Genomic DNA, 26,682 nt, shown 5'->3' on the forward strand with positions numbered 1-26,682 from the left:
CTCTGCCAGTTTCCTAACTCAAACTACTGCAGAACCTCTATCAGTACAAAATGATGTACTTATTATGGAGCAAATACATCCTTTATGTATTAAATACATTTTTACATTTTTCTCATTGACTAGAATTTCATTGATCTAAGATGCCTTTGATTATTAGATGCATCATTATTTTATGTACCACTACAAAAGGAAAAAAAATACTTCTAATTAAAGTATGGCACAATGCTAAGATGCCATCAACTGTAAGATACATCATAACTTTAGAGATCCCAAACTATGGGGGAAAGAAGTTATCTTATTTATGATCAGTGAATACAGTAGTGCTACTTTGTGCTATGACAATATTTAACAGAACACAAAAGTTGTCTCCCAAGTCACCAGTCATTCTCAAAACATCCCCATTTTTATCCTATCCTTCAAGCTCAGCTTACTTAAGTGCCCCCCTTCTCTATAAAATTTTCCCTGAGCACTGCTGCCTACAGAAGTTTTTGCACTGATGGGAGGGGTGTGGCCATGATCAGAGAGGTTCGTGGTTTTGTTAGGACAATTTTGTCTCGATACATCTTGCCTTTCTAAATCGTAAACTCAAGGGACACAATACTTTTTTCTGGTTAAAACACACAACTTTATTGATGAAACACAAGTCTAAGATTAACAAATGTAAACCAATACAAAAGTGTAGCTTATTTATAATTAGTTTGCTGTCAAATTAGGTAAAGGAAAGAGCAAAAAATATCTCAGTCTAGGTAGCAAGATGGAATCAATAAGTGCTTTCTTTATACAAGCTCTAGTATTCATTTGGCATCCTTAAAATGGTACAGCCTAAAACCAACCACCACAACCATCATCACTCTTGATGATCCTTGATATTCATTATTCCAAAATGGCAGCTGAAAGGATCTCTTTGCCATATAAGCACAATGGCAAACAAAGAATTTACAAAATGCATTGTTCCCAAGTGCAAACTAAACAATTATCTCGATATTGTTTGGGACATACACCCAATTAAAGTTTGGTCAATACTTTTAGGACTTTTACTTTCACTACCAGATCATTGTGATTTGCTAATGCCTTAATTTTCTTAATACACACTCCAGATTCTTTGAATAAGAAAAAAAGTGAACTTCTGCTGAATTCTTTCTTAGATGATGCAAGTCCTTCACTTTTTATGTTGTCATTTATATTTTCAAATAGAGTAAGGATATTAAGAAGAATCTCTCTGTCCCACTCTTTATTAAAGAGGGAAATCAATTCTGATGGTACTTTACAACTGACCAGCTCTCTTGTCATGGCTGGATTCTCAGTAAAGTTTATAATTAGTTTCATAATCTGAATCTTGGTGAAGTAATTTCCCAGGAATAACAATGCAAAAAAGTCTGGAAAAGAATAGGAAAGCAAATGTTGGTAATGATTAGTCACAGTCATGTTAGTTAACAGTCTTAGTCCGGCCATCTGCACAGCTGAGTCCACGCGGCAGATCACAGTATCATCACACACTTGACTGATATAGGTCTTAATCTTTCCCTGATTTTCAGCATTCACACTCAAGTTATTAAGGGCATTGTAAGCTTTTTCCCTAATAATAAGATCTTTGGTTTTTATCAGTTTTGCAATAATTGGAAGACCACCCAATTCACGAATGGCATTTTGGTTAAAAGAATATGCTGCATTGTTACCCAGAGTAACCAAGGCTATTTCTTGAATAAAAGGATCATTTGATCTTTCCAGGATGTTAAGAACCTTTTGAAGGTCAGGAGCACCCAGAATATCATCAATTTTATAGGGAAAGTTGAACTTGCCCCTACGAACAGGCCATGCTGTAGCTGGAGTCCTGGTGCTCTTACCTCGGGTTCTTCCCTTGGTTTTTCCACTTGCCCTACTCCCAGCCCTAGCACCACTCCTGGTGGGGTGACAGCCTCCACCCCTGCCCCCTGGGCAGGGTAAACTGGGTGCAAGGGTCCTGTTCCCAGAGATGGTACCCAACCTGGCTCCTCTGCCCGCCTTTGCACTTGCCTGTTCCTTCAGGGTGCTGAAAAGGGCTTTGGCCTTGGCCTCTAGGCCTCCTCCACTCTGGGGCCCCAAGTGGACCTCTGCCTTTACAACTGAACCACTCTCAAGTACCATGCCCACCTCAGCCTTCACCTTTGAATCACCCTGAAGTCTAGCTTCAGACCCCATCCCAGCATTAGCTTTAGCTCCTTTCCCATTCTCAATCCTAGTCTCTACAATATCACTAGATTCCTCCTCATCATCTTCATCATCGTCGTCCCAGATTTTCTCATTCTCATCTCTTCCCCAGGTCAGTCTATATACACAGTAGCAGGCGCCAGCCCCAATCACCACACCAGCGGCCACGCAGCCAGCTTCCCGAGTACGGCCCATGCTGGGGACAATGTCTGAGCCGAATTCTTAACTGGGGCAGAATGAGATTGCTCTGGCCCGGAGGGGTGCTCCTATATTGGGAACAGAGTCAGCAGGCCCTGCTGCAGCTACAGATACAGCGGAACCTAGGAATGAAAGAAAGATTTAAGGCGTCAGTTTCTCTTTTTGTGCCTTTGCATGCAGACAGACTGAACTACAGACCGACAAATGTAGAGGACATGACAGGGAATCAGGGCTGGATCATTGATTCCTCTTCTCTATTGGGGAGGTAATTCTGAAAAATGTCCCCACGTCCAGATTCTCCAACCTCATGTTCAACCATCCCACCCCAGTATGTTAAATTTAAGGTACCTAATCATTTCCCTACCTCCCTTACCCCAGATGTCCTGGGGGTAGTGGCGCCCCTACATACACCCATACAGGTTCAGGCACTTTCTTCCTTCTCTTCCTTGCCTGGAAGTCCGCTGGGTCCTGCAAACCTGCATACAAACGGGTGGGGAGGAGGATGCTGAATGATCAAGGGACAGAAGGACCTCATCCTGGAAAGATACACATCCCTTTCCTGCATCTCTGGCCCTCGCTCTGTGTACCGCAACATCACCATCCCCTCCTCACAGAGCTGTGGCTTTGAAATTTATTATCTCCCTTCCCCATCTCCTTCATCTCTTTCAAGTCTCCACCCTATCCTCACCCAACCCAGGTCAGTTGTTTCCTTCAAAAGTGATGCCACAGCCCTTTCTCTGTAACAAATCAGATGGTGGTGGAGAGATTGTCTGGAAGGCGGACAGACATAAAATGCACAAAGTTTTGGAGCTCACCCTTCCCTCCACCACCTCCAGCATCACAGAGGTTCCAGGACACTCCTCCCTTCACCCATTATACCAACTTCCACTTCTCTGGAGCAATTTCCTTCCTCTCTCATCTCAGTTTCTGTCTCCCCCATTAAACCTAAGGACTGAGAACTCTGGGACTTAGTGCTTTCAGGAAGGAGACAAACCCAGGATACAGTACTCCAAACAGCAATTTGAAGCAAGATCTCCCCACCCCCGTTTCAGGATTCCCGTGCCCCGCCCCCCAGCCACTTCTTTCTTTGTCTAATACCTGCAGAGCACTTTGTTTTGAACGCTCCAAAATGGTATAAAGAGGAGGAAAGGAGGAGGGATGCAGAGGAGGTTCATGAGGCCACTGGGGTTTGCAGTCTCCACTTTTCTCCACCCCAGGAGTCCCAAATATTGCCACCACCCTCACTTTGGCCTACTTTTTCTGGACAATTGTCGCCTTCTTCCTGCTTCTACGGTTGAATTGGCCCTAAAGTGTGTCCATAGACACACATGCCACACGTCAGAGGCAAACGGCTTGCGGACAGAACAGCACTTCGGAAGGTCTCAATACCAGCTTTTCCAAATTCAGGACTCTGGTTGTCAAACGGATTTCATGTTTTGGTCTCTAATCCTTACCCCTACTTCTCAGGACTCCGCTGACATCAGCCCTCTTCAAGCCCAGCGTCCACTCACCCATTCCTGCAGCACCCACCCTCAGAGGTCGGCCATTTTCCCAGCAAAAACCACACCCCTTTCGAACAAGGAGAAAAGGAGGAAGCGGATGAGGGAGTATGGAAAAGTAGAGAAGCAAAAGAAGAGCCTCCTCCCCGATGCATTCCAACCCCCAATGACAGCCATTTTCCCTTGTAGGCGCCGTCACATCCTTCTTCCTACATAAAATAACACGAAGGTAGCTGGAGTCAGAAATGGGCCCAAGTTAAGGCAAGGACCTCAACCATCCCCCACCCTTCCAGGGGCCGCAGGGCGATCCCACCTTTACACCGACCTCCAGGGATTCGGAGCAGATTCTTTACTCTTTTCCTCTGGGTGGTATACAGCGCCCTACTGAAAGACATAGGGAATGACAGATGCACAGCCCCAAGATTCTGGCTTGGTAGATGGATGCACACAGGACTAGAATCTTAATATCTGCCCTGCCCGATTCAAGGCCCTGGATGCCAAAGTTTTCAAATTTCCTCCCTCTTGGTCCGGGATGTCCCCAGGAATCCAGCCCCCAAGTCCACCATTTTTATTCTTGGAAGGGCCAGGGATAGTGGAAGGGTGTTGAGAAAGTCCGCTTTGTTTCCACCCTCCGCTACCCACACCGTAGGGATCCCCCCCGGGCTGCTCCCATCCACACACAGACCTGCTGGGATCCGGGCGGTTATTTCCTCCTCCTTCCCTGGCCACTGGCCCGCCCGCCCTTAGGGCAATAGGGAGCTGGTAGCCGGACAAAACCAGGACCAGGATTTGAAGGACGTCGGCAAACGTCGGCTGCTGCTCACGTGAGGGCCACGTCACCCGCGAGTGCAGGACCCCAGTTACCTCTCCCATCCCATCGGCAGTGCAGCAGGAACCCGCCCACCCCTTTCCTTCCCCGCTACATCAGGTCCTGCCACTCATTTTCTTCTGCCAATCCCGGAGACTGAGGAGAGCTGCTCCTTGTGGCTGGAATTTGCCTTTCTGTGGTGAACAGGGAGAAACTGCATCTGTTCCCCTGTCCATTGGTCTTTTTTTTCCCTCTTTGAGGAGCAGTTCTTTTTCCTTCTCTACTCCCTCTCCAATTGCTTCTCCCATTCTCTCACCTTCTCCCACCCCCAGTCATTAAGGGCCAGCGTTTTCCCGACACCCCTATATGAAATGGAAGGAAAGATTTCAGAAAAGAACATACATTGTGGGAATATCTTACTTTCTTAAACTGTCCTGTCCATTATTTAAAATCAGTGATGCATTACTCTTATATTGAGAAAATAAAATGATGCTATTTTTTAATATTTTTTAATTTTTTTAAGGTTTTATTTATTTTTGAGAGAGAGAGAGAGAGAGAGAGAGAGAGAGCACGAGCAGGGAAGGGGCAGAGAGAGACGGAGACACAGAATCCGAAGCAGGCTCCAGGCTCTGAGCTGTCAGCACAGAACCCGACCTGGGGCTTGAACTCACGAACCGTAATATCATGACCTGAGCCAAAGTCAGATGCTTAACCGACTGAGCCACCCAGGCACCCCAAAATGATGCTATTTTTATTGGAGTGGAGAACAATTTGAAAGGTAGGGAAAACCCAAAAGGCCTCATTAATTACATTATATTTATTTATAAGAAAAATGTTTCTACCAGTTATAGCCAAATAGCAGCTTTCAAAACATACTAACTAGGTTTAAAATTGGAAACAAATTTTTCATACAATCTATGAATTACTCCACAAGGAGATCTAATCTTTAGTGGTCTAACTTTGGCCACTTAATGTGAATGATCTACTTTTTCCACTTTTGGATCACCTTACAATTTGGTTTAAAAAAGCAACACAATCCTGTCTTGTTTCATTAAAGAAAGACATGTAATTTAACGTCCTAAAGTCTTGGCTAACTGCTGTGTCAACCTCTTATGATATGATGGTTGTTCTGAACACCAGCCCCTGGATTAGATTCCAGTCCACTGAGGTAGAGGCACCTGAGGGTGTGAGGAGTATAGAAATGGTCTGATCCTCTCAGCTTTGTCAAAGGAGGGATGAAGGTGCTGCCCTCTCAGCTCTCCAGTGTTCCAAAACCTCTCATCTTTACAGTTAGGCACTGATTCTGTTGGTCACTCCAGCTCAGAGCCTGGAGCCTCCTTTGAATTCTGTGTCTCCCTCTCTCTCTGCTCCTTCCCTGCTCATGCTGTCTCTCTCATTCTCTCTCTCAAAAATAAATAAAACCTTAAATTTTTTTTAAATTAAAAAAATAGCATAATTTTATTTTCTCAATATAAGAGTTATGCATCACTGATTTTAAAGAATGGACAGAAAAGCTTAAGAAAGTACACATGGACAGGTGACCAAGGTGGTAAATGTCACCTTTACTCAGGTGACCAACTTGAGTAACCACCTTTGGCTTCTTCCTTTTTTCCCCTCCTCCCCCAAATCCCCACAGATGTAACTCAGGGATACACAGAAGGGACTGCTGTTCCCACATACCCCTGCAGCTGCAGGTTTCCATGAAGAAAAAGTGATTGCTGGCTGGGGAAAGCACCCAGGTCTGCCTGCTCTGCCCTCATCCATGGTTCCTTAGTTAAAATTGCTAACACTGTCTGCTGCTCCCACCTGGCTTGAGAGGTGGAGCCAGCTGGGCCTCTTGCCTCTGGCCTCCTTGCTGCAGGCACCCAGGGAGAACCAAGCTCTTCTACAGGGTCACTGCCTGTAGCCCACACCCATTTTAGTCCTCCCTCAGCCAAATGTATGCTGAGGTCCAAGGGAGTCTCCTCACTGACCATACTGATTAACTAGAGTAGGCATTCTTAACAGGCTGCCTCTGTGCTGTACCTGAAATTGTATCAAAGTTATGCATATACATATGTTCATTTTAGTGGCGAGAGGAGTCATAACTTTCAGCAGATTCTCACAGGCGTCTATGACTTTAGAAAACAATAGGGCATCTGAGTGGCTCAGTGAGCTCAGATCATGATCTAGTGGTTCGTGAGTTCAAGCCCCACATGGGGCTCTGCACTATTGGTGTAGAGCCTACTTGGGATTCTCTCTCTCTCTCTCTCTCTCTCTCTCTTTCTCTCTCTCTCTCTCTGCCTTTCCACAGCTTGTGCTCTCTCTCTCCCTCTCAAATAAATAAACTTAAAAAAAAGTAAAAAAGCCTAAGTACTTACCTAGGAAAAAAGATATATACTTTGAACAGAAATCAATCTCTTCCTCTCTCTCTCTTCCTGTCTCTCTCTCATTACATACACTTATTTTTTTTAATGTGCAAACAATGCAGAAATGTATAAAGTAGAATGTGAAAGTGCCCTGAAATTCATGTTCCACCACCAACCACTTTTAACAATTTCCACCTTTATTCATGCAAATACAAAAAGTATATGTATGCCTTTGTCAAGTTCCAAGTTGAAAAACATACACAGAACGAAATGGTTGACATTTAGTGACATAAAGTGCAATGAATTCTCCACTTTAATTTGAGAACCAACATCTTTAAAAATTTATTTTTATCCATGTTTACTTTTATGATCTTCAACAAATTTTATGTTTCTTTAGGTAGGTCATACTCATTACTTGTTAAGTTTATTCCTAGGTATTTTATTGTTTTGTTGTTTTGAAGAATAAATTTCCTTTTATTATTATATTTTCTAGCAGGTTATTGAATACCTAAGGAAACAATAATTATTATTTTTAATGACCTTTCATAATATTTCTGATAGTTTTTCAATTGTTATATTTGTTTTTTTCTAGGTATGCATACATAATCATCTGCAAATGATGATTTTTAAATTTTTTCTTTTCCAATCTATATATCTCTTATTCTTTCATTTCCTGGATGTACTGCATTGACCAGAACCTCCAAAACTATGTTGACAATAGCGGTGATTGAGGGTCTCCCAGCCTTGTTCCTTAGGTAAATGGAAATGCCCTTAATATTTCACCATTTAGTGTGAGTTTGCTGTTTGTTTCTGATGTGTTCTCCTTTATCTGTTTTTGTGTGACTGAAGGGTGATGTCTAAAAGCTACACTTTCATACCCCTTTGTATAAGACTGAGAAAAACTCAGTTGTCCACGTCATAATATTGAGATGGAGAGGGTACCAAGGAGAGTTACCATAAGTCCTGTGCTTATTGTGAGTAAAAACAGACACTTACTCTGCCTTCATAGTGGAAACAAAACTTTAATGAAACAATTATACATGTATACAAATCGAAAAAATATTGTGAAATAAAGGAACATTATTAATATATTAAAACAAGTGGCAGAATCTGGGGATCAAAGATGACTTCCTTGAGGAGGGAAAGGGAGTGAAATTTTGAACTGAGATGAAAGAAAGCAGGTGTTAACTAGGAAAAGAGGGGAGCAGAAAATAAGAATGTTCAAATTCTCCACATTCATGATAACCACTGTGATAACCCATATACCTAAATCCTAGGATAAATCATGTGAAAATCACTGTTAACTTTTCAATTGACTCTCCAGGTTTTGTTGTTGTTTTATATGTACAAATAACAACAATATAGATAGATGATAGATAGATAGATAGATAGATAGATAGATGATAGATAGAAGATAGGTAAATAGATAAAAAGTAGGTAGACACATTATATGTGAGTGTATGTACACATATATATTTTTAAAAATAATTTTGTATCATAAAATGCAAATTATTTCTTCACCTAATATATCATGTACATTATTTTACCAGATACAATAATATTCTGTAGCGTGGATTTACCAAAATTTTACCAATCTATTACTGATTGATATTTGGCCTTTTACCAATATTTGCCTATTATAAAAATGCTGAAGTGGAGACCTTTGTACACATGTATTTTGACAATTGTGGCATTGTTTCCTTATGATAAATTCCTAGAAGTGAAATCATTGGGTCAAAGTGGGTGTTCATTTTAAATCATATCCATGTTGCCAACTTTCACCTTTTAAATTGTGATGTATATATTCTATGTTCTGTTCCAAAAATTTTGAAATTCATTAATTATAAGTGAGATTAAGCATCTTCACATAGGTTTGTTAACCATTTGTATCTCTCTTTCTATGAATTGTCTTTCCCCATTTTTCCATTTAGGTTATTCATCTTTTTCTTATTAGTACATAAGAACTTTCTGTAAATCAAGGAAATGAGCTCTTTGACAATCATAAGTTTTATAAATATATTCCCTGTTTATAATTTTCTTTGAACTTCTGCAATATGGAATTTTTAAATCTTTATGATACAAAATTTATCAATTATTTCCTTACATTTTCTGCGTTGTGTGTCCTGCTTAGGAAGTCATGTATTTTCTTCTAATTTTTATGTGTATTTTTAGTATTTAAATTTTTGGTCCACATGGAATTTTTTTTTGGTGCCATTGCCTTTGTTACCAGTAAAGCACCAGCAATTTTACCCACCATTACTTTTGAACCATTTGTATAAATGTTAACATGGTGAATAAAGCAAATAACATCTCAATGTTATCGCAAATATATTTTTTCCAACTTTACTGAACACAAGAATTATTTTTTCAAAATAGTTAGTAAACTGTCCAATGCAAATTATCTAATAATCTTTCTCTAGCTCACTGATTTAAAATGTCACCTTTATGGGGGAAAAAAAAAGAGAGAGAGAAAGGTGCAGACCATAAAATACTCTTGTTTTAATTTTATTTATTTATTTTTTGAGAGAGAGAGAGGGAGAGAGAGCAGGGAGGGACAGAGAAAGAGAGAGAGACAGAGTGAATCCAAAGTAGCCTCTGCATCATCAGCATGGAGCTTGATGTGGGTCTCGAACCTAGGAATAGTTAGATCATGACCTGAGCCGAAACCAAGAGTCAGGTGTTTAAACCACCTGAGCCACCCAGACACCCCCAAACAGATTCTTAACTCTAGAGAACAAACTGTGGGTTGCTAGAGGGGAGGTGGGCGGGGGGTGGGGGAGATGGACTAAATGTATAATGGGTATTGAAGAACACACTTGTGATGAGCACTGGATGTTATATGTAAGTGATGAATCACTAAATTCTACTCCTGAAACTAATATTAACACTATATGCTAACTAGAAAATTAATAAAAACCTGAAAGAATAAATAAATAAATAAATAAGTAAAATGTCACCTTTATCATAAGCTAACCATCCACATATATTTGATATATTTGATTCTTTATTATGTTTCTTGAATGTTATTTTTTTCTTTTTAAGTACCAAACTGTTTTAATTATAGTATCTTTATAATATGTTTTAATATCTGGGAGGGTAAAGCCTCTCTAATCACTCTTTTTCATAATTTACCTGCCTATTCACATGTGTTTATTTAGACATAAAATGTATTATTTTGTTACATTCCCTTAAAATCCTGTCCTTATTTCAATTTGGTTACATCTAATTTATAAGTTAATTGAAGGATAATTGGCATCTTTAAAAGAATATCTTACCACCCACACAGGTCAGAATGACTATTATTAAAAATACACAGGGTGCTGGGTGGCTGACACCCCACTATTAATTTTGTCTCAGGTCATTACATCACTGTTTCATAAGATTGAGCCCCACATCAGGCTCGCGCTGACGGAGCGAAACCTGTTTGGGATTCTCTCTCTCTCTCTTTCTTTCTTGGCCCTCTCCTCTTATGTCTCTCACTCGTTCTCTCTCTCTCAAAAGAAAGAAAGAAAAAAAGGAAGGAAGGAAGAGAAAAGAAAGAAAAAGAAGAAAGAAAGAAAGAAAGAAAGAAAGAAAGAAAGAAAGAAGAAAGAAAGAGAAAGAAAGAAAAGAGACAAGAGAGAACAACTGCTGGTGAAAATGTGGAGACAAATGGAACCCTTGTGCACTGTTGTGGGAATGTAAATTGGTACAGCCACTATGGAAAACAGCACGGAGGATACTCAAAAAATTAACAATAGAAATACTATATGATCCAGCAATTCTATGTCTGGGTATTTCTTTGAAGAAAGTGAAATCACTATCTCAGAGATATCTGCACCCCCATGTGCATTGCAGCATTATTCACAATAGCCAAGACATGAAAACAACCAAAGTATTTATCAATGGATTGCTGGATTAAAATACACATATATATTTATATTGGTATATTTTATTCATTCATTAAGAAAAGGAAATCCTTCTGGGGCACCTGGGTGGCTCAGTCAGTTAAGCATCCAACTTCAGCTCAGGTCATGATCTCACGGTTCATGAGTTGGAACCCTGCGTCAGGCTTTGTGCTGACAGCTCAGACCCTGAAGCCTGCTTCAGATTCTGTGTCTCCCTCTCTCTCTGTCCCTCCCCCACTCATACTCTGTCTCTCTCAAAAATAAATAAAACATTTTTGAAAATTTTTAAAGGAAATCTTTCCATTTGCAATAACATGGATAAACTTGGAGAGCATTGTGCTAAGTGAAATAAATCAAAGAAATACAAGTGCTGTATGATATCACTCATACGTGAAATCTAAAAAAGCCAAACTCATAGAAACTGAGAGTAGATTGGTGGTTTCCAGAGGCTGAGGAAAGGGAGAAATGAGGAGACATTGGCATAAACTTCCAGTTTTAAGGTCAGTAAGTTCTGGGGATCTAATGAACAGCATGGTGACTATAGTTAACAGTATCGTATTGTATACTTGGCAGTTGCTAAGACAGTAGATCTTAAATGCTCTCACAACTACAACAAAAAAAGTGTAAATATATGGTATGATGGATGTATTAACTAACCATATTGTGATATTCATTTTGCAATATATATGTGTATCAAATCATCACATTGTACACCTTAAATTTAGATATCATATGTCAATTATATCTCAATAAAGCTAGGAGGAAAAGAATATCTTTCTACACAAGAACACAGTTTCGCTAGTTGTCTTCATTAATTTTCCTTAGTAGCATTTCCAAATTAAAAAAAAAAAAAACTCCTAGAACATTGCTTGGCATACTATAGGTTATCAATAAATACTTTTTAAATTAAATACACTTTGTTAAGTGTATTCTTAAGTACTTTACTTTTTACCATGGCTATTATAAGTTGAATCTTTTCTTTATCTTACATTTTCTATTTATTCTTTTTGTATATGAAAGTGGTTAGATTTTGCAGTTAATTTTATAATCAGCCTCTTTATGGAATTCCTAGTTTAAAATAGTTTTTCATTGATTGATTCTCTTAGATTTGTTTCATTTGCAGTAATGATCATCTTGTCTCCTCCTTTCCAATATTAATATTGTATTCCCTTCTCCGATAATTGCATTAAGTAGTACTTACAGAACAATGTTAAATAATTGTGGAAAAATTGACATCTTTGCCTTTTTCCTGATTTTTATGGGAATGCTTCTGGTGTTTGTCCTTCAAGCATGAGGGACTTCTTGGTGAGAGCTACGGCCATGGAAGAGGGATCTACTGTAGGAGCTGAAGTTTTGGCCTATCACTGCCAGTATACTTATTGGCAGTTACTGCCAATAAAACACAGCCCAAGTCAGTGATGGAACAGAAAAAAAAATTGTTTTCTCTCTTCCTCCAAATTTCTGTAAGTGTATTCCATTGGCCAAATCCAAAGAAGAATGGTGCCTGGGGATTATAATCCATAAGAGTCAGCTTTCGAGGGCATAGAAAAGGACTAAGGAGCAGAAAATTGATCAGGAGTTGAGGTAAAATAAAGGATAACCAACCCAAACCACCCTTTAGCCACTCAGCTTCCATTCTTGCCCTTCACTCCAATAAAGAAACTCTCATCTCCAACAAGGAGGCAGAGACAAAAAGACCCATGAGCCTATGTACTATCATGGAGTAATATTAAGTCATACTCTCCACTTGAAACCTGATTATAACAACAATATCTAGTATTTTTCACACATAAGAGAAATGAAGGAAAAAAATAATTATCAATAAAGGTACACCTAGCTGCCACAGTTCCCTTCTGTAGCTGGTCATGAGGCCAAAGTCAATAATCCATTTCATATCTCCTTTAGTTTTCCACAGTTCTTTCCCTGATGTAGTGACCCTAACCTTCAATCCTATCTTTATTGGATTTTTGCATTTTCACATTGACCAAAACTATTGGGCAAATGAGTATTAAGAGGTGCCCTAATGACTATACCTGGGCTCCAAGCATACTTCTCCTCCTGTTCTCATTGTATAGAAACAACTCTATTTCCCGTGGTAATGGTATTCAATCATTCCAAGCAGTGCAGTAACCCTTTTCTCTGCCTCTCAGTTCAATAGCATGAGGAGACCAAAATAGCCAGGGTGCAGTTTCAGCTTTCAATTTAATGGAACCGTGGCTTTATTCCCTGTTGGAAACATTCATTCCCTATAAAATAGAACCTTCATATCTGCTGAGCCCAAGGCTGTGGATATATATATATATATATATATATATATATATATATATATAGAGAGAGAGAGAGAGAGAGAGAGAGAAAGGGGCACTCCTTCCTCCACCCCTTCATTCCCAGATTTGTGTATCTTCACTAAATGAGGGAAATAACACCATATATTAGTCACTGGTTTTCTTTTTTTTTTCTTTAAATCCAAGTTAGTTAACATATAGTGTAATAATGATTTCAGAAATAGAATCTAGTGATTCATCACTTACATATAACACCCAGTGCTCTTGTTGTTACATATAACAAGTGCCCTCCTTAATACCCATCACCCATTTAGTCCATTCCCCCACCCAACACCCCTCCAGCAATCTTCAGTTTGTTTTCCGCATTTAAGAGTCTCTTATGGTTTTCTCCATCTCTGTTTTTATCTTATTTTTCTTTCCCTTCCTCTATGTTCATCTGTTTTGTTTGTTAAATTCCACATATGAGTGAAATCATATGATTTTTGTCTTTATCTGACTGACTAATTTCACTTAGCATAATACACGCTAGTTCCATTCACATTACTGCAAATGGCAAGCTTTCATTATTTTTGATCACCAGGTAATATTCCATATCTTCTTTATCCATTTGTCAGTCAATGGACATCTGGGCTATTTCCATAATTTGACAATTGTCATGGTCACTGGTTTTAAAGCAGCTGTTGTATTCTTGTAGTATAGCAGTCTCAACCTGGAACATCTGATCCTATAACTAAGCCTTCAGAAATTCATTTTCTTTTCTATCAGGCAAGCTGCTTCTGCATGATGGAGTAAGTAATACAGACCAGTGAATCTTTGGATATGACTCCATTATTGTACTTTGTCTACCATTAAATGAGTTTCTTAGAGACAATGTTGTATAGGATAACCTGATGATGATTAAGGCATTCTGGAAGTCCATGGATGGTGGCACTGACAGAATCATTGTAAGCAATGAAGGTGAATGTGCATCTGGAATATATATTTATTTCCATAGGGAAAAATTTATGTTCTCACCATGATGAAAGGTGTCCCATATAATAATCCTACCACCATGGAGCTGAATGGTACCCCCAAGAAATACTGTCTTATTGTATTGAATGCTTTATCATCATCTTATTTTGTTGCCAGTTTGGGCACTTTTGTTGCTAGTGTTAGTACAAAATCAACCTTGGTGAGTGGAAGTCCATGTTATTAAGCCCATGCATTGCCTTCATAGCATTGATGCTAATCTAATACAGATAGCACAAAAAATAGAGAATATTATTACAATTCTATTTACTACAGTGCTATATTGAATTTACTAATATTTTACTTTGGATTTTTGCACTTATATTTATGATTTAGATTAACCTCTGGTTTACATTTTTACTTCTATTCCTCTTTGTGTTGGTATAAGTCTTATGAAGCCTTATAGAATTAATTCAGTAGATTTCCACCTTCTCTTATGCTCTAGAACACCTTAAATTATAAAAAAAAAAAAAAAATTAGTGGATCCTTGATGATGTTGTGGTAGGAAGAAGAATGTCTCCTCAAAGATGTCTACATACTGGAACCTGTGACTATGTTAACTTATATGGCAAAAGGGACTTTGCAGATGTGATTAAATTAAGGATATTGAGATAGGGAGATTATACTAGATTGGCTGAGTGGACCCAGTGTAATCACAACGGTCCTGATAAGGGGGGGGGGGGCAGAAGAGCCGCATAAGATATGATGACAGAATCAGACATCAGAGTGATGTGGGGCTATGAGCCAAGGAATGCAGGTAGCCTCTAGAAGCTGGAAAAAGCAAGGAAATGGATTCTCTGCTACAGCATCCAGGGAAACATAGCTCTGTAAACCCATTTTAGACTTCTGACTTCCAGAACTGTTAAGATAATAAAAGTGTCTTATTTTAAGCCATTGAGTTTTCAATAATTTGTTACAGCAACAGTAGGAAACTAATACAATATCGCTATTATTTTCAAAGAATAGAAATTTTTTATATTTACCCAGATATTTACCATTTTTCTATTGCTTCTTCATTCTTGAATTCCAGATTTCCCTTTAGGCTGTCGAACTTACTTTAGCATTTTTTTAGAGCATGTCTGCTGGCAACAAATTCTCTTGGTTTTCCCTCATCAAGGAACATCTTTATTTTCATCTCCATACTCCATTCCTGAACTGTAACTATGCGTTGACAATTCTTTCCTTTAAACACATCAACCATGTTATTCCACTATCTTCTGACCTTCACTGTTTGTGATAAGAAAACCACAGTCTTTCAAATTGTTGTTCCCCTATAAGTAATGTGTTATTTTCCTCTAGCAACTTTCAAGGTTTTTTTCTTTACTTTTGGTTTCCAGCAGTTTGATAAGATGTATCTAAGCATAGTTTTCTTTGAGTTTATCCTGCTTGGGATTTATTGACCTTCTTGCATCTGTAAATTTATGACTTTCAAAGCGTCTAGGAAGTTTTTGACAATTATATCCTCAAATAATTTTTCTATTCTAGGAAAGGAAGGCTGAAAAGAACAGGAAATGCTACCCTTTCCCAGCACCATTTCACAGAGCAAGAGTGTCACTCAGGGGAAAAAAAAAAAGTACCTGCCTTCTGCTCTGGTGCATCGGTTGAAGCATTTGTCCCAAGAAGAAAGGCAGGGCACAAGGATGAAGAATGCTGAGGCTCTGCCTGAATGCTCTGTCTGCCTGAAAGGGTTGAAATAATCTGGAAATGGTAGTAGAAAATTCCATGCATTTTGACAGACACTGTCAAAAAACAATGGAGATCTTGGTGCAGAATAATTAAGAGGAAGCTAATACCACTAATACAAGAAAAATGTCAGAACAATCACAAGTTTCCTAGAGAGAACCATGGAGACAACCAGTAAGAGCCCTCTTGAGAACATATAAAATTGTGGTGGTCAGGAAGATTGTGGTATATGCTAGGCTGTATCCCCTTGGGAAAATTAGAGAAAGACATGCAACAGGCTTGAACGGATTCCCCAAGCCATATAGAGACCCATAAACACAGGGCACAAAGCCTCACTGGCACAAAGAACTTAAACACAACCTCTGACCAAACACTGACTAAATCATAAGCTACTCTGGCCCAGGGACAAATCCTAGAAAGCCAAGATTAAAAATAAAATCACAGTCATCTTTGGCAGTCTGGAAAAATGTGTGAATGTCTATAGTCTTTCAGTAGCAATCAGAAAAGAAACCTCCAAGCTACTACTCCCTGGCTGAATGGGAGAGAGGCAAAATATGTAAATTCACTGAAATGTGAGAGCAGCTACACAGATATCTAACGGTAAAGGGTAAATATCTAGGGGTGCCTGGGTCACTCAGTTGGTTAAGCGTCCAACTTCGGCTCAGGTCATGATCTCGCGGTTCATGGGTTCAAGCCCTGCATCAGGCTCTGTGCTGACAGCTCAGAGCCTGGAGCCTGTTTCAGATTCTGTGTCTCCCTCTCTCTCTCTCTGCCTCTCCCCTGCTCGCACTCTGTCTCTATCTGTCTCAAAAATAAATAAACATTAAAAAAGGGTAAATATCTAATTGGCTAAGGGAACTTAAGCACAACTTTTGTCCAATAAGTGACTTATGCTAATCCACGGGCAAAACCTAAGTAGCCAAGCTCAAAGATAAAAACAAAGGAAAAAGATATGAGCTGGGACATCAGAGATGCACATTATGAGTGTGGAGGAAGTAAACTTCACAGAATTAGTCCTACTAAGTCAACGAATAAACAAATAACTGATAAAATAATAACAATGACCACTGAGAAGAGCATCAGTATGCAGGGTTGCTATATTACCTAAAATATCCAGCTCTCAACAAAATATTAAAATACATATATAGTATATAGTTGTAACTATATAGGTAAATATATAGTTGTAACTATATAGGTAAACATAAAAGACAGTATAAATGTATTTTTGTAACTATTTTTTTCTATTTGATTTGAAAGACAACTTCATAAAGCAATATGAATAAATCTATGTTGATGTACATACAATATATAGAGATATGATTTGTATGACAATAACAGTGCAAAGGAGTGGTTAGGGAATGGAACTATTAGGAGAAAAGATTTGAAATTAAGCTGGTATTGATCTCAACTTGATTTTTATAAATTAAGTTGTTCATTGTAATTTCCAGGACAACCACTAACAGAGTATCTTTTTTTTTTAAGTTTACTTATTTATTTTGAGAGAGAGAAGAGCAGAGAGAAAGGGAGAAAGAGAATCCCTATCAGGCTTCACATGCAGAGCTGGACATAGGGCTTGATCTCACAAACTACAAGATGATTACCTGAGCTGAAATCGAGTTGGAGGCCTAACTGACTGGGCCACCCAGGAGAATTTATTTTAAAATATAGTAAAAGAAATGGCAGGAGAATGAAAATGGCACACTAGAAAATGCCTATTTGACATAAAAGAAGGAAACAATGGGGGAATAGGGGAACAAAAAAGACATAAGACATATAGAAACAAATAGCAAAATGGCAGATTATACCTTATCAGTGATTGCATTAAATATAAATGTATTAAACACTCCAATTTGAAAGCGGAGATTGCAGAATACATTTTAAAAATATGATCCAACCATACGTTGTATACAAAAGACATGCAGATTCAAAGACACAAATAGGTTGAATATCAAAGGATAGAAAGTTATATGTGTAAACAGTAACCAGAAGGGACCTGGAATGGTTGTATTAATACCAGAAAAATTAGGCCTTAAGATACACACTGTTATTAAAAACTAAGAAGGGCCGTTTATAATGATGAAAATGTCAGTCCATCAAGAAGATATGACAATTATAAATATAAATATGTGGACCTAATGACAAAGCCCCATAGTACATGAAGCAAAACCAGACAGAATTGAAGGGAAACAAAAATATATAGAAGGAATAACAATAATATATAATATATGCCAATTTATAAGTATTACTCTGAGCACTTAATCATTTAATTATCACAGCAATTCTATAAAATAGGTTTTGTTATTTCCATTTGAAATATAGGGAAAACGAGGAGGAGAAATGAAAATATTTGCCTAAGATCATGTAGCTATTAAGTGAAAAGACCAGGATTTGAAGTCATGCTGTCTGGTGGCTTGTCCAATAGGATTAGTGTCCTTATAAGAAGAAATACCAGAGAGCTCACTCACTCTCTCTCTAGGTGCACACATCAAGGAAAGGTCATGTGAGGTCATAGCAAGAAGGTGACTGTCTACAAGCCAGGAAGAGATCTGTCACAGAAACCAAATTTACCAGCACCTAATCTTGGACTTCTCAGTCTCCAAGACTTTTGGAAAATAAGTTTCTGTTGTTTAAAACACCCAGTCTGTGGTATTATGTTCTAGCAGCCCAAGCAGACTAATACAAGGACATTATGCTAAATTAAATAAGCCAGTCACAAAAGGACAAACATTGCATGATCCCACTTATAAAGTAGTCAAATTCATAGAGACAGAAAGTAAAATGGTGGTTGCCAGGGGCTGAGGGAGGGAATAATGGGGAATTATTATTTAATAGGTACAGAATTTCAGTTTGGGAAGATGGAAAGACTTCTGGAGATGGATAGTGGTGGCAGTTACACAACAATGGGAATGTACTTATGGATAGTGGTGACAGTTACACAACAAAGGGAATGTACTTAATGTCAATGAATTGTACACTTAAAAATGGTGAAGATGGTAAATGTTTGGTGTACTTTGCCACATTGTTTAAAAGGGAAGAAAAAGAATATATAGAGATATGTGTTGTAATATTTTCTTAAAATTTTTAAAGTTTATTTATTTCTGAGAGACAGAGAGATAGCAAGAGCAGGGGAGGGGCAGGGAGAAAGGGAGACACAGAATCCAAAGCAGGATCCAGGCTATGAGCTGTCAGCACAGAGTCTGACATGGGGATCATGACCTGAGCCAAAGTCGGAAACTTAACCGACTGAGCCACCCAGAAGCCCCTTGATATGTGTTGTAATGCTGATGGGAAGCCATATCCTCAGTTTCAATTCTGCACTCCTCTCTGCCAAAGTCCCACTTGTGTTGAGTTTTCTTAGCATTCTGTCCTCAGTTTTTCAGTCTGTATCCCTTACTGGAGCCACCTGACTCACTCTCTGGCTTTAGTTATCATCTAAAATACCTATCTTTGGTCAGACCTTTATTCTGAGCTCTAGATCCATACTCGTCAAATAAACACTGAGCATCTCCACTTGAAAGTCCCATAAGCACCTCAAATTCATATAGTTTAAACCAGATTCATTCCATTCCCCTCTCAAATATGCTCCTTTAGGTTTGAAACATAAAAATGAAGAGAAATAGTAACACCCTTCCTGCTTCATCCTCTGCTCCAGATTGCAATCTCTCCCCTACGCTACACTGCCTTAAGGGTCAATCAGAACTGGGCCTTTTGTCCAAAAAGAACTGCATTTAATCTTCAAAAAGTGATGTTAAACTATTCCTCATATGTGCATGATCCAGCAAGGCCACTGTATCCAAAACCTTAAGCCAACCCCTGAGCCCTGAGTCTGCTAAAACAGCACTAGAGTAAGAATCAGGACTTTGGGCCACATTGGAACCCAGAAATTAGCTTATAATACCACTTAACTCCCCCAAATATCTAGGAGTGTCATCCACTTCTATCCTACTCTCAACACTGCCCTTAGAACTGGGCGTGAGGGGCCCTCTCTAAATCCCATGTTTTGAAGGGTCCTTCATCTCTCTCTCTCTCTCTCTCTCTCTCTCTCTCTCTCTCTCTCTCTCTTTCTCACACACACACACACACACACACACACACACACATACACATACACACACACAGAATAACACATAGGACACAGGATCTCGTGCTCATTGTTGGCACAGTGCAACTTATAACCCTAGACATATGCACTTTGGCTAGTACTGTTCAGGCTCCAGGAAAGTACTTCTCCACACCTGTTCCCCTCTATCCTCTAAACAAAAGGCAACTGTGTCCAAATGTCATGAAGATTTGTAGACCATGCCACTGCTGACCTAAGAGGCAGACATTATTTCAGAAGGCAGGGAAGATTCAAGCAGTGGAAGCACTTATGGAAGAGAAGAAACAAACTAACTTGTCAAAGCCTTCTTAGATACATGAATACAACAGGTTTCTGCTTAACAAACTATCATTTCCCAAAAGTGTCCATTTTCTTGCTTATCTTTAATTTGCAGCCTGTGGCTCCAGAAGTAATAAAAAAATCAGTGCAATATTTGCAACAGTTGCATATAGAGGTTAAAGAACATTTCACATTAAACAACACCTATTACTCTTGATTTTAGAATGGCTAGATTAGATAAATGATAGATAGATAGATAGATAGATAGATAGATAAATAGATAGATAGATGTAACATATGTAAAGCATTGTCACAGATTGGATGTTCGAGGAGTCATTTTCTGAGACAAAGATGAGAGAATAGAAGATTTACTGGGGAGTGCTCCTGGCATCAACACTTATGGAAGGAAAGGGAATAAAAAAGCAGGAATTGGAAAAGGGAGAAATCAAATTTTAGTGCGCTCTCAATGGAAGGCCTCAGCATACTTTGAAGGGAATTCTGAAGACAAAGTGAAACTCCAAAACTATCTCAGGGGAAAGAGCGCCAGGCCTTTATACACAGCATCAATGAGTCATTGGATGTGGGTCACCCTGACAATGGGATGTAATCTTGAACAAGATAACTCTCAGCTAACGTAATCCCTGAAGGCAACTAAGGGCTCTCTGATGGCAGAATTCCTAACAACTGAAGTAATAAGGCCTTTATTGCTAAAGGGAGCTCTGGGAAAGGCATTACAATGTCCACCACAGTCCAGACCTTGTGCCTCCCAGATCCACTTCATATAAGTTCTGGGATCAACTCTTCCAGGAGTCTGGTGGACCTCTCTTCCTAGGAGAAACATTGGACAAACTACAACCTTCGGTACTGTAGCTGGTCTCAAAGCTGCAAATAATCATCTCCCACTTCAACTAACAGTTATAGATCCTCATCAGTCTTAGGGTCTTGGTGGTTTGCCTGGTAGTGTGACTCAGACCCTCCTTCCTGGTCACCATGGCTTTCTTAGGTTGGAGTTGCTATATTTGCTGATACCCACAAGCCAAGCCCACCAACCTATAAACAATGCTTGGGTTTTTCTTTCCTAGTCAGCTTGTCAAAAGAGATTTCCCAAGGGGGCACTGGTGTAAGGTGAATTAATGATGATAATGCAACAGTGGTAGCTATCATGGTGGATCTGCTCTAGCTAATTGTGCAGGTGCATGTGTCCTCCAGCCCTGCTTATGCTTGATCCCGCGTGTAAAACTTCCATCTGGTTGCTGGGCCTGCCCACCCTTATACCTTGGTGTATCTGACAGAATTCAGTTCATGATGGGCAGTTCTGGCTACATGGTCACTTGATGTCCTATGGCCAGGCTTTCCATCTCTATCAGGATGCAGTAGCATGTGAGGAGCTATTTTCAAATGATATATAATTCTCCACTGCAAATGGCATTGGTTTGCTCCAGACCCTAAATTCTGGACCAAGCTCTGACTTTCCCATTGGGGCTTATCAAAAACTCCAGATAGCATCTTTTGCCAACACAGATACCTCTAATGCCATAAGGTCTGTCTATTGTATAGACCAAGTGCCAAGACTACTTGGAACCAAAGTTTGGACCTGCTTAGGACCTTCTCTTGCTCTAGGCTCCACTCAAAGCTGGCAGCTTTTTGTGTCACCCAGTATATGGGTAGAAACAGTAATTCCAGGTGTGAAATATGGTATTTCCAGAACCCAAAGAAGCCTACCAGGTATTGAGTTTCCTTCTTTGTGGGGAAGGTGAAAAATGCAATAATTTGTCCTTTAATTTAGAGGTGATCCCCTGGCATGCTCCCCAGATCATTCAACCTCTAAAACCTGCACTTAACGTAGCCAGTCCATGGATCTTTGTAGGGTTTATCCCCCATCATGTGGAGTACATGTGTCTTACCAAGGCTTGTAATGTGCTAACCATTTCTTACTCATTTTGGTCCCATTAGCATGATGTCATCAATATAGCGGTTTAGTATTATATTCAGATGGTCCAGCTATCTTCAGACTATGACAGAGGACAGAAGAGTTGGTAGGCCTTTGAGGAAAAACTGTATGTGTATACTGTTGTCTTTTCTACATGAATGTGAACTTTTTCTGATGTTTTATTCTGATCAGGACAGAAAACTACATTTTCTAAATCAATAGCTAATTACTAAGTATCTAAGCTCATGTTATTCTGCTCTAGCAAATATATTATATCTGACATGGTAGCTGCACTTGTACCACTACATGGTTGAGTCTGTAATAGTCTACCATCGTCTACCAGGCTCTGCCCACATTTTGCAGGGGCCCAAACTGGTGCATTAAATGTAGATATGATGGGGACCACTTTCCAGCATTCTTTAGGTCTTTAATAGTGGCACTAACCTCTGCCATCCTCCCCAAGATGCTATATGTTTTTGTTTATTATCTTGGCCAAGGAAGGTGAGGGCAGTCTCAGAAACTTCACTTTTCATTTACAAACAGGTCTGAATCCACAGGCCAAGAAACAAATGTAGGGTTTATACCAACTACCAAAATTTATATTCCAATTATATATTCAGAGACCAGGAAAATAACCATCAGGTAGGTTTGTGGACCCAGTGGAGCCACTCTGAATTCAACATAGGCCAGGAGTCCATTTAATACCAGGTTCCCATCTGCCCTTATTCTAAGAAGGAGAACATGTTGACATTTTAGGTCTTTGGGTAAATCAACTCATAACTACCGTCCAAAAGTCCTCAAAATGTTTGAGTATTCCTCTTTTCCCTGCATACAGCTACATGCATAAATGGAAGGACTGGAGAAATAATTACTAATGTTGTAGGGTTCTTCTTCCTCTGCACCAAGCCTCTCCTTCAAACAATGCACTCTGGATCAAAAATTGAGTTAGGGTCAGAAGCTGAGCAAGGAACTGTGACTTTTTATCTAGGCACTGTCCCTCAGACTTCTGAACCATCTTTGATGATTGCTCACATTCGGTACAGATTGTTGGCTGCTTATTTTCCCCAGGGCACTGTTGTTCTATTAATCATCTCCACAGCTCTCTGCAGATTAGGCCTCCCTGCCTATCACTCTGATTCTGCAGCACATTATGGTATTTGCATTGACCCGACTTCTGATGGTTATATGCAGTCATCCTGCCTCTATTGTTTCAGAGGCATCACCAATTCTTTTTTTTTTTTTTTTAATATTTATTTTATTTATTTTGAGAGAGAGAGAGCATGCATGTATGAACAGAGTGGGGGACAGAGAAAGAGAGAGAGAGGGATACAGAGAATCCCAAGCAGGGTCCATGCTGTCAGTGTAGAGCCTGACTCAGGACTCAATCCCACGAACTGTGAGATCATGACCTGAACCAAAACGAGGAGTTGGACACTCAACCGACTGAGCCACCCAAGTGCCCTGAACTATCACCATTTCTATCAGTGTTCCTCATCCTGTAACATCCTCTCCTATTCTGAGCCTTGGCCTCCAGAGGCAAGCCGCCCCTGAACTTAGTGTTGCTGCTGCTCCTTTCATCAGTGCATTCCTTATAGCTCCAGCAAATAGTGTGTCCTTTGGGTCCTCCTGAAGAACATACTCCTCCAGAGGGTTTTCATGATATATTTATTCTATCATTCCCACTTCTTTGAGACTTTAACCCTTTCCCTGCCATCTGCTATGACAACTCTGGCATTTAAACCTCACTTAATTCTTTTTTCTTTTTTTCCATACTTTGAGACGCCATTCTACTAGTGAGTTCACAGATCTCCTGGGGTCTTTCCCAGGATGTTAAATACTGCATCTTGGGAGATGACTCTCAATACAATTAATTTTTCCCTTATTCAATTTTATATTCCATCTCCCCTGATCAAGGCCCTCAGAATTTAGTCCCATGATTCCCCCTCAGCACTTTCTAGTACATGCTGGCTAAGTCCTATAGCTTCTTCTTGGGGTATTCCCTTTCTTTCCTTCTTCTTAGGCCCAGCACATCCCCAGGGAGGTTATGCTGTGACTTAATCTTATATATAGGCCCAGTGGCCAGGATGAGAAGTGGGGTAGGTTCTGAAGGAAACACACATTACCTTACAGGAGAAAGGACACTGCATTTTCAAACAAAGTGAAATACTAGCCCTAAATAGGAAGGAGTGGGACACTTCTGAATGCTCAAGGTGACCAGGGAAATCTGAGAATACAAGATTTTTAGGAATATCAATCCATAAGTCCCCATCCCACGTGTCAGGGTCCCATTCCTTCCTAACCAGAATAGCAGACTTGTCTTGGTTGGGATTCTAACTTTCTTTGAAGCTTGCTTTCAATAAGTCCTGGGCCTGGTCCTACGATCTCTCTACCCTCTACCTAGAAAAGAAGAGGGCCTCTTTATAGGTTATGAATGAAACTTTCTGGCTTTCACATACAGCATTTAATTGCTGATTAATTTAATTTGGCTTTTCATTATTTTTTTTCTAGAAGTCAAGCATAGAAATAGTTACACAATTTTCTGGCATTCTTTATATTTAATATTTCCCACATATTTCTCAAAAGTCTGCTACATAGAACCAGCTAATGCATCTCCTTCCACCAGTGCCATCCCAGTTCACCATCGCTGAAAGCTCTGACAATTCCTCTGCCACATGTTTCAGGTGCCTATCTACTCCACCTACCATCAGTGATGGGGTCCTCCTTGCCAGATGGGCAGCAGGTGATTCATCTCCAAAATTTCATCACAGTGTTTGCCTTCCTGAACTACTGCTTATATCAACTGTTGTAGGTTGGCTTCCTGGAGAGCAGACTCAGAGTTCAGCATGAAGGGCTTTTATTAGGAATTGCTCTTGAGATCAAAATCTGTAGAAGGGAAAAGAAGGAAGCAGGATTGGACAGAAGGAGAAGTTTAGCTGTCCCATTTGGGGCAAGAAGGCCATGTCAATCAGCCATTGGATGAAAGTACCCCCAGGAAGAGGGCATGACCTTGGGGGATGTGACTTCCCAGCTGAGGCATTTCCTGAAAAGGGATGACAGCTGAGGGCTGTCTGCTGGCAGCACTCCTAGCAACTAAATAATAACCTCTTTATTCCTGAAGGAGGATTTAGGGCAACAGACTGCAGAATCTACCACAAATGTGACATCATTTTTTCCACTAGAAACTTAGTGGCCATTGAATAATAGAATTGAGAACAGTTTTACTTTTAAAATGATTAACAAGATTTAAATTTTCAAACATTTACACTTACATTTACAGCTTTATTTAAATATTTATTCAAAAATTTAATTTATACCTTCCAAATATCTAGACATCAATATGTGAACCTCTATTTATAATTTTGCCCTAGTTCCCTGATATACTATTGACAGGTCTGCTTAATCCAAATCCATCCATTTCCTCTTGGCAAGTTATGCAAAAATTTGTGGTGTATATAAAAATCAGAAAATACAGATGAGCAAAAAAGAGATAAAACTGCCCATTAATCTAACACCCATAGAACACTATTAACACTCTCAGAGTATACACCAAAGTTTATACAGGAGATAATTTAGATATATACTTTTACTTTATAAAAAGTATAGCATGTGTTTTTGCAGCCTATTTTTCCCACTTAAGATTAATGCTGAGTTTTTTCCAAGTAAATAAGTCTGGATGCCCATCACAATTTTCAGTAGCTGCAAGATGTTTCTATGTGTAGGTACACCCTAATTTGTTTAGCCAATTGCCTATTTTGAGACACTTGGGTCATTCACAATTTTTCACTCTTCAAAACAGTATGAAGATACACAGCTTTGTACAAGCCAATTATTTGATCATCTTCTATAGATAAATTTCTACAAGTGGAATTACTGGGTCAAAGATCATGTGTATCTTAAAGACTTCTGAAACATGTATCCAAATTGATCTTGTACCAATGTATGCTCCCACCAGCCCAGTTTGAGAGTGCCCCTCCCACCACACCCTCACCACAATCTGGGGTGGGAGAAAGGTGGATATTCTTCAGTATTGATATACTGAATCAATATATCAGTTGAATATTGATATACTGAAGATATAAACACCACTCTCAGTGTTTCCATAAAGGCCCTGCCTCAATCAAACTTCTAAAAGAAATCTAATAGAAGCACTAAACATTGTTCTTTCTTCTATCATATTTTATTACTTCAAAATAATAACTAATGTATTTACCTTACACAGACACCAGAGTTAGTCAACAAAGAGAATGTTTTCCTATTAAATACCACCAGGACCCTAAAATAAAATTGTCCCTCTATGTATGCCCTCAAGATAAGTTCCATCATTTCTTTGTTCAAAGAGTGTATCACTTACTTCCTCCCCTTGCTATTCCCATGGCCAGTAGTGAAGTCTCACACTTTTATCATCTCATACCTGGACCATGGCAGTAACTTCCTAACTGGTGTTCCAATCTCCAGTGGCCACTCTTGTCCC

General features: G+C 39.4%; 2 protein-coding genes across 13 annotated transcripts in view; both read right to left on the reverse strand.

Moving 5' to 3' along the window:
* Positions 1-601: 601 nt before the first annotated feature.
* On the reverse strand, positions 602-4,789 carry ARMCX1 (armadillo repeat containing X-linked 1). Of its 11 annotated transcripts, none has more exons than XM_081792861.1 (4): positions 4,570-4,789; positions 4,210-4,265; positions 2,759-2,861; positions 602-2,507 (listed from the first exon to the last, which is right to left on the reverse strand). In XM_081792861.1, the coding sequence occupies exon 4, from the start codon at positions 2,380-2,382 to the stop codon at positions 1,006-1,008; it is 1,377 nt and encodes a 458-aa protein (XP_081648987.1). In that variant the 5' UTR covers positions 2,383-2,507; positions 2,759-2,861; positions 4,210-4,265; positions 4,570-4,789; the 3' UTR covers positions 602-1,005. The 11 variants fall into 11 exon arrangements, with proteins under 11 accessions (XP_081648987.1, XP_081648983.1, XP_081648986.1 ...); XM_081792857.1 differs by having other exon boundaries at positions 4,198-4,265; XM_081792860.1 differs by having other exon boundaries at positions 4,210-4,268.
* Positions 4,790-9,596: 4,807 nt separating this feature from the next.
* ARMCX4 (armadillo repeat containing X-linked 4) overlaps positions 9,597-26,682 on the reverse strand; it is a 29,163-nt gene continuing 12,077 nt past the window's right edge. The window contains exons 5-6 of one of the 2 annotated variants that reach the window (XR_014136742.1): positions 24,914-25,094; positions 9,597-9,673 (exon numbers count right to left, since the gene is read on the reverse strand). The gene's annotated coding sequence lies outside the window, so the exon portion shown is untranslated. Of the gene's footprint in view, positions 14,671-24,913; positions 25,095-26,682 lie in introns of both variants that reach the window. The other variant, XR_014136741.1, reaches the window with a different exon arrangement.

Source organism: Panthera onca, chromosome X (assembly GCF_046562875.1).
Source record: "Panthera onca isolate mPanOnc1 chromosome X, mPanOnc1 haplotype 2, whole genome shotgun sequence".
NCBI classification, from domain to species: domain Eukaryota; kingdom Metazoa; phylum Chordata; class Mammalia; order Carnivora; family Felidae; genus Panthera; species Panthera onca.

What these genes read in the sequence shown, in the direction of transcription:
- ARMCX1 (XM_081792862.1), bottom strand. Translation starts at nt 2,382, where the DNA reads ATGGGCCGTACTCGGGAAGCTGGCTGCGTGGCCGCTGGTGTGGTGATT.